The 16,892-nt window shown below is 41.4% G+C and overlaps 1 protein-coding gene across 1 annotated transcript; it reads right to left on the reverse strand.

Annotated features, from left to right (window-relative positions):
* Positions 1 to 4,438: 4,438 nt before the first annotated feature.
* On the reverse strand, positions 4,439 to 12,126 carry LOC148128678 (vomeronasal type-2 receptor 26-like). The gene is made up of 3 exons (XM_087948597.1): positions 12,121 to 12,126; positions 10,487 to 10,613; positions 4,439 to 9,222 (listed from the first exon to the last, which is right to left on the reverse strand). The coding sequence occupies exons 1-3, from the start codon at positions 12,124 to 12,126 to the stop codon at positions 8,327 to 8,329; spliced, it is 1,029 nt and encodes a 342-aa protein (XP_087804723.1). The 3' UTR covers positions 4,439 to 8,326.
* Between the last annotated feature and the right edge of the window lie 4,766 nt (positions 12,127 to 16,892).

Here is a 16,892-nt window from a genome sequence, read left to right on the forward strand (position 1 = left end):
GTAATGGAGTCAGGGAGAGATGTGTTGAGCCGTGTTTCACAGACAAATATGATGTCAAATTTAGCCATATTTAGTAAGAGGAGAAATTCAGGTATTTTATTCACAAGGCTTCTTGCATTGAGTAGCTTGCATTTAAGGCCAGCAGTAGTTGGAATTGAGATAGTTAGGGGTGTGCATGCCTGGTCTTGGGTGATGGTGCATTGGTTGAGGAAGGGTTGTGGTTGAAGGTTAAAGCTGAGTTGCGGGTTGTGTGACTTACTTTTGATACAGTCAGCATGGTAGTCAATGTACAGGTCCTTCTCTCCATTGTCTAGATGTTTTTTGAGTTCTGTGCGGAGTACACGGGAGCGGGCACGTTGCTGTATGATTAGGTCAGGGCGAGAATGGAGGTTCTTATGGTTGATGTTGCTTTTGGCAAATGAATTTATAGTATAAATGAATTTACATTTGCTTGATTCATTTTTGCAAATGACCCTGCAGACGCGTGGGGCCACAGAGCCGTCTCTGTTTTTGAGCTCTTGGCCAATACGGGAAATGTCAAGTTTTTCATCAGGGGAGATGGTTGATGCTTGATAATCACTGATGATGTTTCGGACAGTTGTGATGTAATCATTGTCATTGATGTCCTCTAGACCAAATACGATGGCGTTTGGACATTTCCGTTCACGCTCAACGGCTTCTCTGATGAGGATTGGGATATCATTATTTGTCTGGCTTATGTTTTTTTGTGGATTGGGTTGTGGATTGGGTTGTGGTTGTTGGGTAGAGATGTGGTTTGTAGCTATTGGATGTTCAGGTTTTTGCATTGTGTCTTTTTTTCAAGGTTGGATAATCTTTCTTTTAAGGCGTCCAGGGATGCTACTATCGTGTCAAGGGATGTTATTCATGTTTCTATGGTATCGACTCTTTCAAACAGATCCAGTTTGGGTCTGCATAATTTGCAGAGATATGGAAACTCATTGGATGATTCTAGGTATTGAATCATTTGCTCGGGTAATCCCAAGCAGTCATGATGAGCGTATTTGTTACATAGAGAACATTTGATGGAGTTTTCATTATCCTTTAGAGTTTTGTAGCATTTAAGGCATGTGCAGGAGTCTTGTGGTTCATTGGTGGGGATTACTTTCTCTTTAGGTTGTGGTTTGGCATTGGATTTTTTTCTTGGCATGTTAATGTTGCAGCAATTCTTGCTTCCAAATCAGGACACAAGACCATGAAAGGTTGGAGAGTACAGGTTTTATTTGTGCAAAGCATTCAGAGCATTAACATGGCAAATTCTGAACCCCCAGCTCTTCCTGAGACAATATTTTTATACCCATTATGACCTCAGCATAGACCTGGGCGTTACTCTTACTACATTTTACCAAATAAGGACAATATTGCATACATTTCTATAAGGGAAGTATAAAGAGGAAATAACAAATATATTTTTGACTATTCAGTTATCTTACACCATCAGTTATTTTCCACATTCACCCTTGTTTACAGTAACGTGGTTAGTTCAAGTTCCTGAGTTCAGCAGTTTTGTGGGTTTGCATAATGTTACTGGAAGCTGGGACCTTTGCTAAATATGACTTGTTGAGCTATGCTAAATATAAAAAGTGCTTTATATGCTTTATATAAAAAGTGCTTTATATGCTCCTTTTCAACCGCTTCAGTAGGTTTGTTAAGATGTACATTGATTAAATTAATTAATGGAACAATTTTGGGTAATCAATATAGCCAATATCACACCAATCAATCAATTACAATAATCTCTCTAGTCAAATAATTTTCCTAAGCAACAATCAGCCTAATCAATTAATTACACTAATCGCTAATCAATTAATTACACTAATCATTAATCACACTGTTCAATTCAATTCACTAAATCACTAATTTTACTAATCAATTAAATTACATGAATCTTGATCTTTTAAACTAATCAGTAATCACATTATTTGCACTAAACACTCTAATCACACTAATCAATTAAAACAATAAATCAATTAAACCATTAATGAAATATTTTATAGAAATTGATTATCTAATCATTGATATAGGTAATGAAGTAGAAAAGTTGTAAGTTTTGAGGTAATGAATAGTGTTTGATTAAAGTAATGAGGTAGTATTGAGAGTCTGCAAGGAAAGGGTTAATTGTTTTACTAGCAGCTGTTATTTACTGGGTGGGAGGAATTTATTGCTCAGATTGCTGCTGCTATTACTTTGTAAACAATAGGCTGTAACAAGATGTTCAAAGCACGCTGGATTTTTGAAAGAGAGCAAAACTTGCTGAATTAGAACACTTTAACTACAATCAATATGTCTCTGAATAAGATTGTTTTCCAATAGTTTCCCAAAGTTCTTCAAGTTGAGTAGTAGTAAAAATACAGTCCAGAAATTTGGGTTAACCAATCCAATCTGTCCTTTACTTTTAAAGTTACTTCTAGCTGCAATATCTTTTTTTCTTTACTAAATCTGACAGTCACTCCCGATCATTAATTGCAGCTAATTTCCTCCTTTGAGTCCCACTTTCCAAGGAAAATTCCACTGCAGAAATTGGAGTGATTCTTATCAAGACTAAGCACGCTGTTACAAGATCTTTCCTTTCTTTTTCACTTCCATCTCATTTGCCTTCCCAGCTTCGATTCAGCCATGCTAGCAGTTCTCTTTTTAGTTCCGATAGAGGGGTTTTCTTCGGGTCAGTTGAGGAGACTCTCCTCTCCTCGCAACCACCGAAGCATTCCTCTGCCTTTATCACCTGTCCAGGGTGACTTTTGGCTCCTAAGAGCCTCAGGGCTTTCTCCTCCCTCCTTGTTTCTCCCTGCCAGCTGTCCGATGTGGCTCCAGGGAAACTGTGTGGGTGATATTAATGGAAACACGTTGTCTGGCATGGAAGATACTTCTATCAGCTGTGTGAGGGATTTAAATGAAGGTACGTTGTTTGCACTCTGCTGGCTCCAAGTGATCCAGTTCAAGAGCTCCACCAGTGTGGTTAATAGGGCTTGATGGAAAGAGATTCACTTCTCTGGGGAAGGAGAGGAGGGCTCTGGATCAGCTAGCAGTAGTTCCACCAGCATTATTAGGGCTCCACGGCTTCAGAAGCCAGCGTTTTTGGGCTTGTTTTTGGGTTCTGGTTTACTCATGGTTACTGGTGCAGGCGGCAGCTTTAAAGGTGATTTCTGGTGCAGGTGGTGGCTTTATAGGGAGAGTTTAGTTGCTTTCTAGCAGCAGATGCGCTCCCCTTCTTGAGGTACCTTCTTAAACCCAGGACGACAGCTTTCCACACATGCAGAACGTGGCAATGGCTGAGGAGAGAAAAGGATATAAATCTCTGGATAGGGAAATGGGTGGCATACATAAAATAACCAGAAAACCAACTTATTTCCAGAAAAGTTGCAGAACGTTTAGTACAAGATTTAGCTTTGACTAAGTAGAAGCCAATAAGAAATGTGAGGAAGATCAAAAAGATTGAACTGCATACTTCTCCTTTGTTTCTCTTTCCATTAGATGTTTCACACATGGTACAAATTTAGACTTTCATTTTAAACCTGGATACAATAGTTAATTCCCTGGGGATACATTGCTTGGACATTTTGATTTGGCTACAGTTTGAATTAATTGAATGACTACCACAGTCTTCCTCCCTTTCCATAGACTCAGTGAATAGTTTGCATGACAATGGAAGATTTACATGAAAAAAATGAAGATTGGATATTCATAGCCACATGAATTATTTCCTCCTCTTCCTCCTCCTCCTTCTCCTCCTCCTCCTCCTCCTCCTCCTCCTCCTCCTCCTCCTCCTCCTCCTCCCCCTCCTCCTCCTCCTCCTCCTCTGACTTACCCTCTGGAAACAAATACTGTGGGGGTAAGACACCCCTATCACCCCTTGGGATGCCGTAAAATGGCTTCTGCAATGGTAATGGCTTCACAGGGCTCCCTCTTGTGGAGGAATAGAAGAATTGCAATGCTGCACGACAGATAGTACAACAGCATGAGTCCCAACTACAGGATTTTCCTGTCTAATACAGGATTGGGATAAATAAATACTTGGGCAATTCCAGGTTATTAGTTAGTAGCCAATAAAGAAGTTTTCAGTCTTGAAAGTCTGATTAGCTGATGTGAAAACTGAAAGGCAGTGAAAGCAATCCCCCACCAAACTCCAAATTTCAATACTGCATTTGCCACTTTCGGTGGAATAAAATAAATATTAGTAACACCTTGCTCAGCATTTCCACCTGCGTGATTCTCTTCTGGTCGATGGAAAATTCAAAATCCTGAGATTCCCATTTTTTTAGGGTCCCAGATTTCACTCTCTTTACAGATTGATTTGGGAAAATGACCCAGTTCACAATATCCAGGTCAGGTGTAAGATCTCCTTTCTCATCCAAATATACCCCTTCTATGGAATTATTGTAAAACTGGGAGCTTTGAAGAAAAGTCTATTACATTACCATGCCTTTTTATCCAACCATTGATAAAACAAATCTCATATCATATAAAATTGTTTATCTTCTTGTTCCCTAATTTCAAATGTCAATTTATTCATTTCAGCACAGTCCATAATTTTCTTAATAACTTCCTCCTGCATAGGTATTTTATCATTTTTCCAATTCTTAGCAAATATAATCCTAGCCGCTGTTAATACATTCACAATCAAATCTTTCAACTCTTTGTTGTATATTTCCAGTATTATCCCCAATAAAAAGATCTCTGGTTTAAAGTCTATATGTTGTTTTATCATTTTTTCCAACCATGTGTGAATTTTAGTCCAATATTTGTTTGCGTCCGAGCATGTCCACCACATATGGTAATATGAACCAGGTATCTGATGACATTTCCAACATTTATCCGATTTGTTCTTAAACATTCTCACAATTCTTGTCAGGGGTAGATGCCACCTGTAAAACATCTTATACAGATTTTCTTTATATGCAGTTGACATTGTCATTTTATAATTTTGAGACCACAATTTTTGCCATTTTTCTAAATTAATCCCATATCCAAAAATTTTCCCCCAAGCAATCATCATTTCTTTAACTTGTTCCTCCTCCAATTTAAATTCTAATAAGTGTCCATAAAGTTTTTTAATTACCTTTTCATCAGTACTCATCAAAATTTTATCCAAGTCAGTCAACTTATCATAAATACCTTCTGTTTTAACATCTTTATCAAATCTGGATTGTATTTGCAAATATGAAAACCAGTTCATTTTTAAACCTTGTTCTTCCAATGCTTGCGTAGATTTAAGTTCACCCTTTTCTTTCAATATCTCACCATATCTAACTGTTTGTTCCTTTTTATATATTATTAGATAAGAAAAAGCTTAAATGGTAGATATCCATAATGGAATTTTTAAATAATATTGTCTTTTTAATCTTCTCCCAGTTCAAAAACAGTGCCTCTCAAATATAATGTCTTCTAAAGTACCCCTGTGTTTTAGTTCCCTTATACCAAAGGAAGGCATGCCATCCCAACAGCAAGTCATGCCCTTCTAAGGTCAATGGTCTATTGTTTCTTAATGTTATCCATTCCTTTACCCACATCAAATTTGTTGCTTGGTAATACAACTCCCAGTTTGGCAAGGCAAACCCTCCTCTTATTCTTGCATCTTGTAACAATTTGAGTTTTATTCTTGCTTTTTTGCCCTGCCAAATATATTTCAACACAATTCTATTTAAATCTTCCAAAAACTCTTTCCCTAATTGGATTGGAATTGTCTGGAATAAATATAAAATTCTAGGCAATACATTCATCTTAATTGTAGATATTCTCCAAATCAATGATAATTGTAAGTTTCCCCATTTTGTCAAATCTGTCACAATCTGCTGTTTGAGTTTAAGATAATTATCCTCCTTCAGTGTGCTACATCTTGATGTAATGTATATCCCTAAATACTTAACCTAGTTTGTGACCTGCATTTCTAAGACTTCTTCCAACTCTTTCTTTAGTCTTACTAGCATATTCCTTGTTAGTATCTTTGTTTTATCTTTGTTTGTTTTCAAATCTACTACTTTTCCATATTCTTCTATTTTTTTCTATTAGTTTAGGTGTTGTTTCCAATGGGTCTTCTAATATAAATACCAGGTCATCTGCAAAGGCTTGCAATTTATACTCTTCCTTTTGGATTTTTATTCCTTTTATTTCTTTATCTTCTCTAATATTCCTATTCAACACTTCCAATGTTAACACAAACAGCAGGGGTCACAGTGGACAATCTTGCCTTGTCCCTTTTCTTATATCTATAGATTCTGTTAGTTCTCCATTTACCATAACTTTTGAAGTGTGTTCATGGTATATCGTTTCAATGGCTTGAATGAATTTTTTAACAAAGCCCATTTGTTCCAGTTGCAATAACATAAATTTTTGCACTTAATTTTTATTTTTCCCAATTTATATTGCCACTCATTTCACTTTTGTAACTCTTGGTGGCTCACAGTTAAAATATAACACACACCCCCAAAAAAAAAATAGCCATACAGACACTGGAACTTCCGAATGGCTGGAACAATCTGTTTTCAGATGAATAGGACTGTTTAACAGATGATTGAGACATAAGGCATGTGGCCTTGCAACTCATGGTAGGTTTCATCATTGTTCCCATAACAGCCATTGAATCTCAAGATACAAATGTTTCTTCTAAAGCCATTTGTCAACTCGTAAAGCATTCCTGGCTTGCTCTCGAGTTGCCATAAGAAGGACGGGGGTGGATTTGATGGAGCAGCTCATTGCTTTGACATTCCATACATACCTTTTCCAGATTGTGTCTCAGGTTACTAAGCCCATCTGGAAGGGGCATGTTTTCCACACCCCATGAAAGTGCTTCATTGGAGAATGTGATTTATGACACACCCTGGAGGAGGGGGGGAAACATGGTCATGGGAGGGCAGTAAATTATGTAGGGCAGAGCCACTGCACTTGAGAAAAGAATCATCCCTCAATATTCTCTGATAACAGCAACAGCCTGCAAACAGTTTTAGAAGCTGAATGTCATGCTCCTGGTGGAGACTGACTTTGAGGGAGAGGAGGAACAGCCAACAGGGAGTGGAAGTGTGGTTCCGGATGTTGTGGAGGAGGATGGGGAAGGGCAGAGGCAGGCTGAGCACAGAGGAGGACTGAGGCCAATCCCCTATCCATCCTAGGCCACACAGGGAGGAGAGGATAAGGGAAGAGACGTGGTCTACTCAGGAGGAGAGGACCTTGATCCTCTTCATGGGCTGCAGCTGTGACAACTGAATAAGAGTATGGACCTGCGTACGGGCGAATGCTGGAAACAAAGGGTGGAAATATCTCTAGTTTATAGTTCCTCTCTGAGTTTGGCATCCTTCCCAGTGTGGACATCCTCCAGTCCTTATCTTGCCTAGTTTGTGTTGCTTTTTCTTTCTTCGTGTAACTGTTTCTGTGGGAGTTTTATGTCTTCCATCAAAGATATTCGGAGCTTGGAAGCAAAGTGAAGGAGTAAAAAGGGCTTCACCTGTTTTCTGTGACTGTGTTTGTTTTGTATCCCACCCTGGGTCATCACACTGAGTTTCAAAGATAACTGGTGAGCTTTGTACAGTGGTGGGATTAAAAAATAATTAATACCAGTTCTGTGGACGTAGTTTGGTGGGAGTGCCTTGGAAGGATACTGTAATCCTCCATTCCCATCCCACTCTAGGAGAAGGATACTGTAAATCCCCATTCCCTCCCACTCCTGGGGGAAGATTACTGCAAAATCCCATTCCCTCCCCACCCCACTAACCTGCTGCTCTTTCTCTTCTCCTGTGCTGAACAACAAAAGAAGACCCAGCTGATCAGCTGGAACTCGGGAGGCAGAGAAGAGATGGGGCAGGGCCAGTCAGAGGTGGTATTTGCCGGTTCTCCAAACTACACAAAATTTCCACTACCAGTTCTTCAGAACTGGTGAGAATCTGCTGAATATCACCTCTGGCTTTGGCATAGAACCATGTCCTGGTCTCTGATTAAAATGTATTTTGGGGGAATTCTCCTACATTCAACAACAAAGAGAAAAAGCAGAATCACTGTAATATCATTACTGTGTACAGCAGGGGTGCTAAACTGATGGCCCGTGGGCTGGATGCATCATGATCAGGCCACACCCACCCCAGTTCCACAAAGGCAAAAAAATGTCATGGTAGGATACATCACGTGATGCTATTGAGTTTGACAAGTGTGTTGTACAGTGTAAAGCATTGTAGTACATTTCTATCACTTGAAGAAATGATGGAGTTGCAATGATTGAGACCACATACTTAGTGGGGGTATTTTTTAAAAGAACAATAAAATAAAAGTACTGTTTGTTACAATTATTAACTAACATTTCTGAGATCCACATAAACATAGTACTTTATTTTGACATCAAATATTCTTTTGTATTCAACTTTGGTCTTAAAATAATGATGTAACATTTGGGTAGGAAAATTAAGATCAACAGGCTAGCACTAGAAGCCAATATGGAGAAGACCTGTACAGCCACCATATACTTCCCCTTGGTGCTCAGGTAGGTGGGGAGGAAGGATATCCAGACACTGCAGAAGACCAGCATGCTGAAGGTGATGAGCTTGGCTTCGTTGAAGGCCCCAGGGAGATTTCTGGCCAGGAAAGCCACCGTGAAGCAGATTACAGCCAGGAAACCCATGTAGCCAAGGGCAAGGTAGAACATGGCAATGGAGCCTTGATTACATTGCAGAATGATCTCTGCAGATTGTGAGTGTGTGTCTGGCTCAGGGAATGGGGGAGAAGTGCCCAACCAGATGCTGCAGAGGACAACTTGGACACCAGAACATGAAAAGATGACAGAATTGGCCAAGGTCTTCCCTAGCCATCTTTGCACTTTATTCCCTGGTTTTGTGGCCAAGAATGCTAACACCACCATGACCGTTTTGGCCAAGACAGTAGAAATGGCAACTGAGAAGATGTTGCTGAATGCCACTTGTTGCAGCAGGCAAGTGGCAATCCTTGGGCGGCCAATGAATAGGAATGAAGTCAAGAAGGAAAGCAGGAGGGTGATGAGGAGGATGTAGGAGAGATCCCGATTGTTGGCTTTGACTATGGGAGTTTCTTGGAATTTAATGAAGATTCCCAAGACTAAGCCTGTTATCAAAGATAAGAACAAGGCAAGGGAAACTAGGATGATCCCCAAATGTTCTTGATAGGATAGGAAAGTTTCAATCTTAGGTACACAGCCATCTTGGTTGATATTTGGATGCTGATCTGCTGGACATTTGGTGCATTTCTCAGCATCTGAAAAGAGAAAGATTAACATCTACATAAAAGTGTTTCCATCCCATTCATCGTTGGAGTGAAACTGGTGATGTGTGGATGAATGTGTTTGGAGAAAGGTAGTATGCAGCAACGTTTTGGAAATTGGAATTCCAGATTACATGAATTGCATTTTAGAAATGAAATACAAAGTACTTCACAGCCCACCCCCCACCAATGATCAGTGAAGGCATGGTCAATGACTAGAGTAGTTCAAGCACAAGAAGGAATAAAGGATTGGACTCAAGGTTGGATCAAGACTCAAGTGGGAGTCCCATTTCAGTTCTGATTCTTTTAAGATGGAAGATATTTCTCCAATGAACTCAACTGCTGCTGTTCATGTTGTAAACCCGCTGGTAAGGAAGCTGTTTTATTAAATGGTCCTTTGCAAATTCAAGGCCACCTTCCACTTTAATCAAAGAAATGGCCAGATCTCCTGTTTGTATACTAACTCCCCTGGCTCTTGGATTCCCCTGTTTCTTTATCTTCACAACCATCCCAGGAAAGCAAGCACCAATGGTTTCCATCTCCTTGGACATCTCCTTTGAGGATGGATAAAAAGGAACAACAACCACAGTTTTACAGTCCTTTCTGGGACTCCAAAAAGAAAATGTCCCTCATTTTTGATATGGAAGCTTTTTAAAGGAAGAATAAAAAGGGAAGGAGGGAGGGAGAGAGGGTACTTGGCATGTTATACATGTTAAATTCATGCATAGGCAAGGCAAAGCAAGGCAGGGATATGAATTTCACCATTTCTCCATGGATGCCCAGAAAAAAATGAAGAGCAAGAAATGCCATAATATCATTTTATTTATTTATATTCCTACTTAACTACTTAACAAGCCAAGACAGCAAGGGGGTTGGACTAGAAGTTCTTCAAGGTCCCTTCCTTTTTTATATTCAACACACTTTCCTTCTCTTATTCTCCCACAACAAGAACCTGGTGAGGTGAATCAGGCTGAGTCACCCAGCTGGCTTTCTAAGGAGGGACGAGAACTCATTATCTCCTGCTTTCTAGCCTGATGCTTTAACCACTAGACCAAACTGGCTCTCCCTTCTAATGTCAAGCCCTCATTGATATCCTTTCTTTTAATACCCTGTCTCTGGTTTCAGTTACATTACTTTTATATCACTATGTAGTAAATTATCTGTATTACAAGATATATATATTTAAAGCTAGGCTTAAAAATGCCTATCAAACTAGCTTTTCATGAAATATGCCTGCCCCTTTTCTGTTATCACCCACCTTCCTTGGTAGAGATGGTTCCTTCTGCACATGGAAGACAGTCGTAGCAGCAGATGGGCTTCCCTTCCTGAGCCACCTTCCTGAATCCAGGATGACAGCTTTCCACACACCTTGAAAGAGGCAAGGGCTAAGGAAACAGAGATATAATACCTCATTGTGTTTTTTTTCTTTCTTTCTTTCTTTCTTTCTTTCTTTCTTTCTTTCTTTCTTTCTTTCTTTCTTTCTTTCTTTCTTTCTTTCTTTCTTGTTTCTCTTTATTCCCTGCCTCCTTATATGATTGGTTATTAAATTTTAAATTGGTTATTGTTATAAATTTCAATTTCATTGTACACATGTGCATTGAAAATAAACATTTGATTGATTGTTGGAATGCGTTGTTGGATATGTATTTTTATGCAACAACTACAGCAGTATTCAGGCAGTTGATGGCAGTGTTTACAAGTTTGGATCTATGGTATATACGCTATGCTGTTTTGTTCTAAGTAGGGTTTCCTGTTACAGTTAAACAGTCGAACACTAAAGCACATGGTGACTGTACTCTTTTTTTGCTCTGTGGTGCTATCTATAAACAGAATTTCTAACACTTATCTAGTGTTTTTTTTGCTTGGAATTAGGTTCTAAAGGTAATGAAGATTGCCCATCCTCCTCCTCAATTTTAGTTTAAAGATTATGAAGTAACAATATTTGCAGATTGTGAAGATATTGGCAATCTTGAGAGCCAAATCAAGTAACATGATGGCATTGAAAGCAAACCCCCAACCTTTCTGAAAAGTACAGTACTTGGAATTGGATAAAATTCTACAGGGGATAGGAGAAAAATGATTACCAAAATGTATAACTATCTTAAGATTTAGAATGAAATACGAAACAGTAAAGGAGACTGTGATAATTTGGGCTAAACTTTTTGGATATACCATTGAATTGGAAGATTGGGAAAATTATGGGAAACAAATTACAAATTAACATTATCAGCAGCCTATAAAGAGAACTTGTATGAAATGTTCTATCGCTGGCACTTACTTTCAGCAAGGCTGGTTAAAACGTTCCCTAACAGGTTGGCAAATTGTTGGAAGTGTGATCATGAACAAGGAACTTTTTTCCATATGTGGTGGACCTGCCCTAAAGCTAAGACATATTGGCTCAAAATCAATAATTTGCTAGAAGAAATTACAAAACAAAAAACTGAACTAAAACTAGAGGTATTTTTATTGGGTATATTAAGATATAAAATTGGCAAAAAAAAAACCAATATATCATACTTCATATAATAACTTAGGCAAAAATTGCCTCTGCCCAGAACTGGAAATGTGACAATATTCCTTCCAACACCATGATAATAAAAAAAGTTTTAAAATGCACAGAGATGGATAGGTTATCAATGGAATTCAAAGACAGAGAAGAAACAGAGTACTATGAGATTTGGAACTTAGGGTACAATTAGTTGGAAGGTAGACATAAAGCAGATGGATGAAAGATATGTAGGAGTTATGGTAAGATGAAATAATAACCATGGAAATAATTATGGAAATAACTATGTGAAAATATGCCTTAAAGTGAATGTAGGAATAACTGTAACGATAGTTAGTAATAACCTACACATTTAGAAATAGGTCAATGTGAGTGAAAACAGGTACGAACATGCTGTAATGAGTGGAAATATGTTTTTAATTGTGAAAATATGCTCAATAAAGATTATTAATAAAAAATAAAAACAAAAACTATAGTGCTCTTTTTGCCACCTTGAGTGGAATAAAATAAATATTAGTCTCACCTTGTTCAAGGTCTCCAACTTTGTGATACTCTTCTGGTCGATGGTAACTTTAAAATCCTGGGATGCCCCTTTTGCTGCAGTCCCAGATTTCAGTCCCTTGAGAGATCTGTTTGGGAAAATGACCCAGTTCACAATGTCCAGGTCAGCTGTCAGATCTCCTTTCTCATCCAGATATACTCCATCTATGGAATTATTGTGGAACTGAGAACTTTGAAGGAAGGAATGCAGCTGGAAAGGAAATGAAGACTTTACAAAGCATATCAGAAATATTATGTAAAGATCCGTTGATCTCCACCGGCAGAATTTGTAACATTATTTTCTCTGTGTTCAAATAAAGTTAAGATTCCTCCCAGTGTTGACCAAGTGATCCTTTCAAAAGACTTCTTTCTTTCTCCATCCATTGCTTTCTGCAACCATACTGAGGCAAAAGAAACAAGCTGGTTGTAGCCAAGGAATGGAGAGAGGCTCTGGGCAAAGGGAGGCTTTCAACAGAAGGGCAGTCCATTAGGGTTTGGGGTGTTAGACTATTCCAACCTATCAGGTGGGATTCAGTAGGTTCACTGGGACACAGCAGTCCTTCCATTTCCAGAGAAAAAGATCAAAGTATTGGGACATGGACACAGCATAATATCTTGACCAATCAGAATGGTCAAACAAATGGCAACTTCAAATCTCAACAAATAAATGCTCTGTCTTACATATTGGCAAAAAAAAAATCAGAAAATAAAATACAAGCTGAATAGTCAAGACCTTGTTGATGATCCAATCTCTGTCAAGGACCTTGGAGTACTCATCACAAATGATCTAAGTGCTAGAGCCCAATGTAACTACATAGCCAAAAAGGTGTTAAGAGTTGTTAACCTAATCCTACGTAGCTTTTCCTCTGGTAATATCACACTACTAACTAGAGCATACAAAACATTTGCTAGACCAATACTTGAATACAGCTCATCAGTCTGGAACCCACATTACATATCTGATATTAACACAGTTGAGAAAGTCCAGAAATATTTCACAAGAAGAGTTCTCCACTCATTCCAGAATACCTTATGCCACCAGACTTCAAATTCTTACCTAGAAAACCTCGAACTACGTCGCCTTCGGTCTGATCTAAGTATAGTATATCAAATCATACATTGTGTCAGCCTCAAGATATCTTCTGCACCCTATCTACTACATCTTCTCTGCTTCTATGCTATGCTATTTCTTTTGGCTGTCATTTGCAATGGGGGGAGGGGGAACTTCTTTGCTAGCTTCTATCCTCTTTTGTGCAGCTGCGAAGTTTTATCAAAATATGTCAAGGTCAACGGACAGAGGCCTCATCACCACCTGAAGATGCCCACATGATCATATTAAGAACTTTTAATTGGAAGAGTCATTTGGACTTTGGGTGGGTGGGAACAATTCCATTCCTTTGTATATATGATCTGCGCGCCAATTCCTCAGTTTCGGAATTCAATCTGTGGCTTCCACTTTGATTTCCAGTAAAAGGATAACTTTGCTCTTACCCATGGAGTCTGAGTATTTCTTTCTTGGATCTTGAAGGGAGCACACACTGACTTTATTCCGAAACTCTCCATCAGCCCACCCGGAGAAAATATCAACTGTTCTTCCGAGGGGGTTTCACATCATGTCATCTCCAGCCAGCGATGAAGACGACCAGGGAGCTGCGGGGGGGCAGCCGATGCTGCTACCAGAGATGCCAGCCGCCGACCTGCTGGCCGACTCTGGAAGAAACCCCAGCTGAGATGCCCAGATGGTTGTTAGGGGTTGAATGGAAAGATCCTGAAGACCCCCCCCCTCCTGGGATCACTGTAAGTCGAAGAGGTGTGAGGGAACGGCTGTGGCAAGAGAGGGAGGAAATGGAATGCAGGCTGGATCAAGCCGGGAGATTCTTTATGGACGCTTCTGAGAAGCCCGGCATGGCTCCAAGGTATGAGGGGGAAGGGGGAGCGAGTTCAGCCTGGGGAAGTCGGGCTGCCCCCACCCCCCTAGCCCAGCCTACGCCAGCGCAGCAGCCGGCTGCCGCCTGGGGAGCCCCAGCAATGGGTGTGATTCCTGGAAGACGCAACCTGCCCCCGTTAGATGTGAAGTTTGGAGGAAATCCCAAGGATTTGGGTTTTTTCCTGGTACAAGTCGGGAGCTATATGGCAGAATATGAGAGGGATTTCACCTCTGAAGCAGCCAAAGTGAGATGTGTTACCAGAACCCTGGAGGGGATGGCAGCAGACTGGGTGGTGACTTTATATAATGATAACTCCCCCGAACTGAGGAACCTCAATGTTTTCATGACTGCATTGAGGAGGAGGTTTGAGGACCCTCTAGCGGAGAGAAGGGCCAGGATCAGAATGAAAACCATAACTCAAGGGGGGGGGATCGGTTGCTGACTACACCCAAGAGTTCAGACAGCTGGCATACCACATCTGAGGCTGGTCCCAGGGGGCCCTGATAGAAGCCTACAAAGATGGCTTAAATGAAGATATATACCACATGTGCATCTCCAGAAGGGATCCATATGATCTGCAGTTGTGATACTTGCTAGTGGAAGAAGTGGAAATAGATCTAGCCCGAAGCAGACGCAGAGGAGGTCCCGTATGGAGCAAACCGCTCCCCCCGCGTCTCCGAGAGGCCCCTAACCCTCGGAAGGGAGGGGTGATGACAAGAGCCAAATCCACTGCCTGTTTTCGTTGCGGGAAGGAGGGCCACCGGATTGCGGATTGCCGGGTCAAGCTGGATCCAAAGGGAGTGCGGGGGCCAGGGAGGAAGCCCGAAACCCCCCCAGCCAAGCCTCGCGAAACCGGGCTAAAGATAGGGGAGGTTGTAGAGGTCGCCCCTCCGGCGGGAGAGGAGCTGGGACCTCAGACTCCCCTCGACGAGGGCGAGACCGACTCGGAAGTTGATGTCCCGGTAAGTCCTAACCAAGGGCCCATGACCATCCCAATAAAGTTAAGGGTGCCCACCTCAGGGACTGAGGGGGAGATGTTGGCCTTATTGGACTCGGGGTGCACGAGGTGCGTGATCAGCATGAAAGTAGTCAGGGGCATGGGCATCGGACTGAGAACTTTAAGAATGCCCATATCCTTTTGCCAACTGGATGGATCTGAGGCAGGAGGTTGCCCTGCACGTTTTATAACGGAACCCCTAGAGATGACCATGGGAACCCACAGCGAGACCCTGTGTTTTATTGTGGCCCCTGGGATGGAACAGCCTCTAATATTGGGATTGCCCTGGCTTCGGAAGTGGAATCCCCATGTGAACTGGAGAGAGGGGTGGATACGGGTCCGCACTGATCGGCAACCGGAAGGGGAGGAGCAATCCCATGCAGAAGGGGAGGAGCAATCCCATCCGAAGGTTCAAAGCCCGGCTGAGACAGCTTCCATAGGTGCCGAGCGCGTGGAGGGGGAGGAGAAAATCCCGAAGAAATACTGGGACTTAAGAGAGGTGTTTAGCGAAGAGGCCTCTGATGAGCTCCCTCCTCATCGGTCAACCGATTGTAGTATTGAATTTCTACCGGGGGTGACGCTCCCGAAACCGAAGCTGTATTCGATGACACCATGGGAGCTGGAGGAATTGAGATCGTTTATCGACAAGAACTTGAAACGTGGTTTCATCCAACCTGCTAGACCTCAAGTGGCGGCCCCTGTGTTGTTCAGCGAGAAGAAAGATGGCTCCAAACGCTTGGTGGTCGACTACCGAAACCTAAACGCGGTGTCCGTGGAGAACGTGGACCCCCTCCCTCTGATGAAGGACATGTTAGCCCACCTGGCCAAAGGGAAGATTTTCACGAAATTGGACTTGAGGGAGGCGTACTACCGAATCTGAATTAAAGAGGAAGATGAGTGGAAAACTGCGTTCAACTGCCTGATGGGTTGTTTCCAGTTCAATGTTCTCCCTTTCGGCCTACAGGGGGCACCAGCCATTTTCATGCAAATGATCAATCAGGTGCTCCATGAACATTTATACAAGGGGGTTCTGGTCTACCTTGATGATATCCTTATCTACACGGAGACCAGAGATGAACATGCGAAATTGGTATCTCCGTGCTGCACAAACTGCGGGCTGCCAAATTGTACGCTAAACTGTCCAAATGTGAGTTCCATCAAGAAAGAATTGACTACCTGGGATATCGTATCTCACACGAGGACATTGAGATGGATCCAGAGGTGTGAGCTGTATTGGACTGGGCCCCACCGAGAACTTTGTTGAAAAAAGACATCGAGACTTATGTAGCGAGCTGTCCAGTTTGCGCCTCAGCCAAAAGACCTCCTGGTAAACCACCAGGTCTGTTGCAAAATGTGGCTAGGCCAATTGCTCATTGGAAGGAAATCTCCATGGACGTTATAGTAGACTTACCCGAGAGTACTGGGCACACGGTCATCTGGGTGGTGACTGATTTGTTCTCCAAACAAGCACACTTTAAACCTTGCTCCAAAATTCCCTCGGCGAAGTCGTTGGCCAGATTGTTCATTATACATGTCTATAGACTGCGTGGTGTTCCTGAGCATGTAGTTTCTGATCGAGGGGTCCAACTTACCTCGAACTTCTGGAGGGAATTTTTGAAGTTAATAGGCTCCACCCAGGGCTTAAGCTCCGCCCACCATCCCCAAACTAATGGGGCCTGTGAGAGGACTAACG

Source organism: Notechis scutatus, unplaced genomic scaffold (genome assembly GCF_049901735.1).
Source record: "Notechis scutatus isolate UNSWTSFEM ecotype Mainland unplaced genomic scaffold, rNotScu1.2 NSCUCTG21, whole genome shotgun sequence".
Classification (NCBI taxonomy): Eukaryota; Metazoa; Chordata; class Lepidosauria; order Squamata; family Elapidae; genus Notechis; species Notechis scutatus.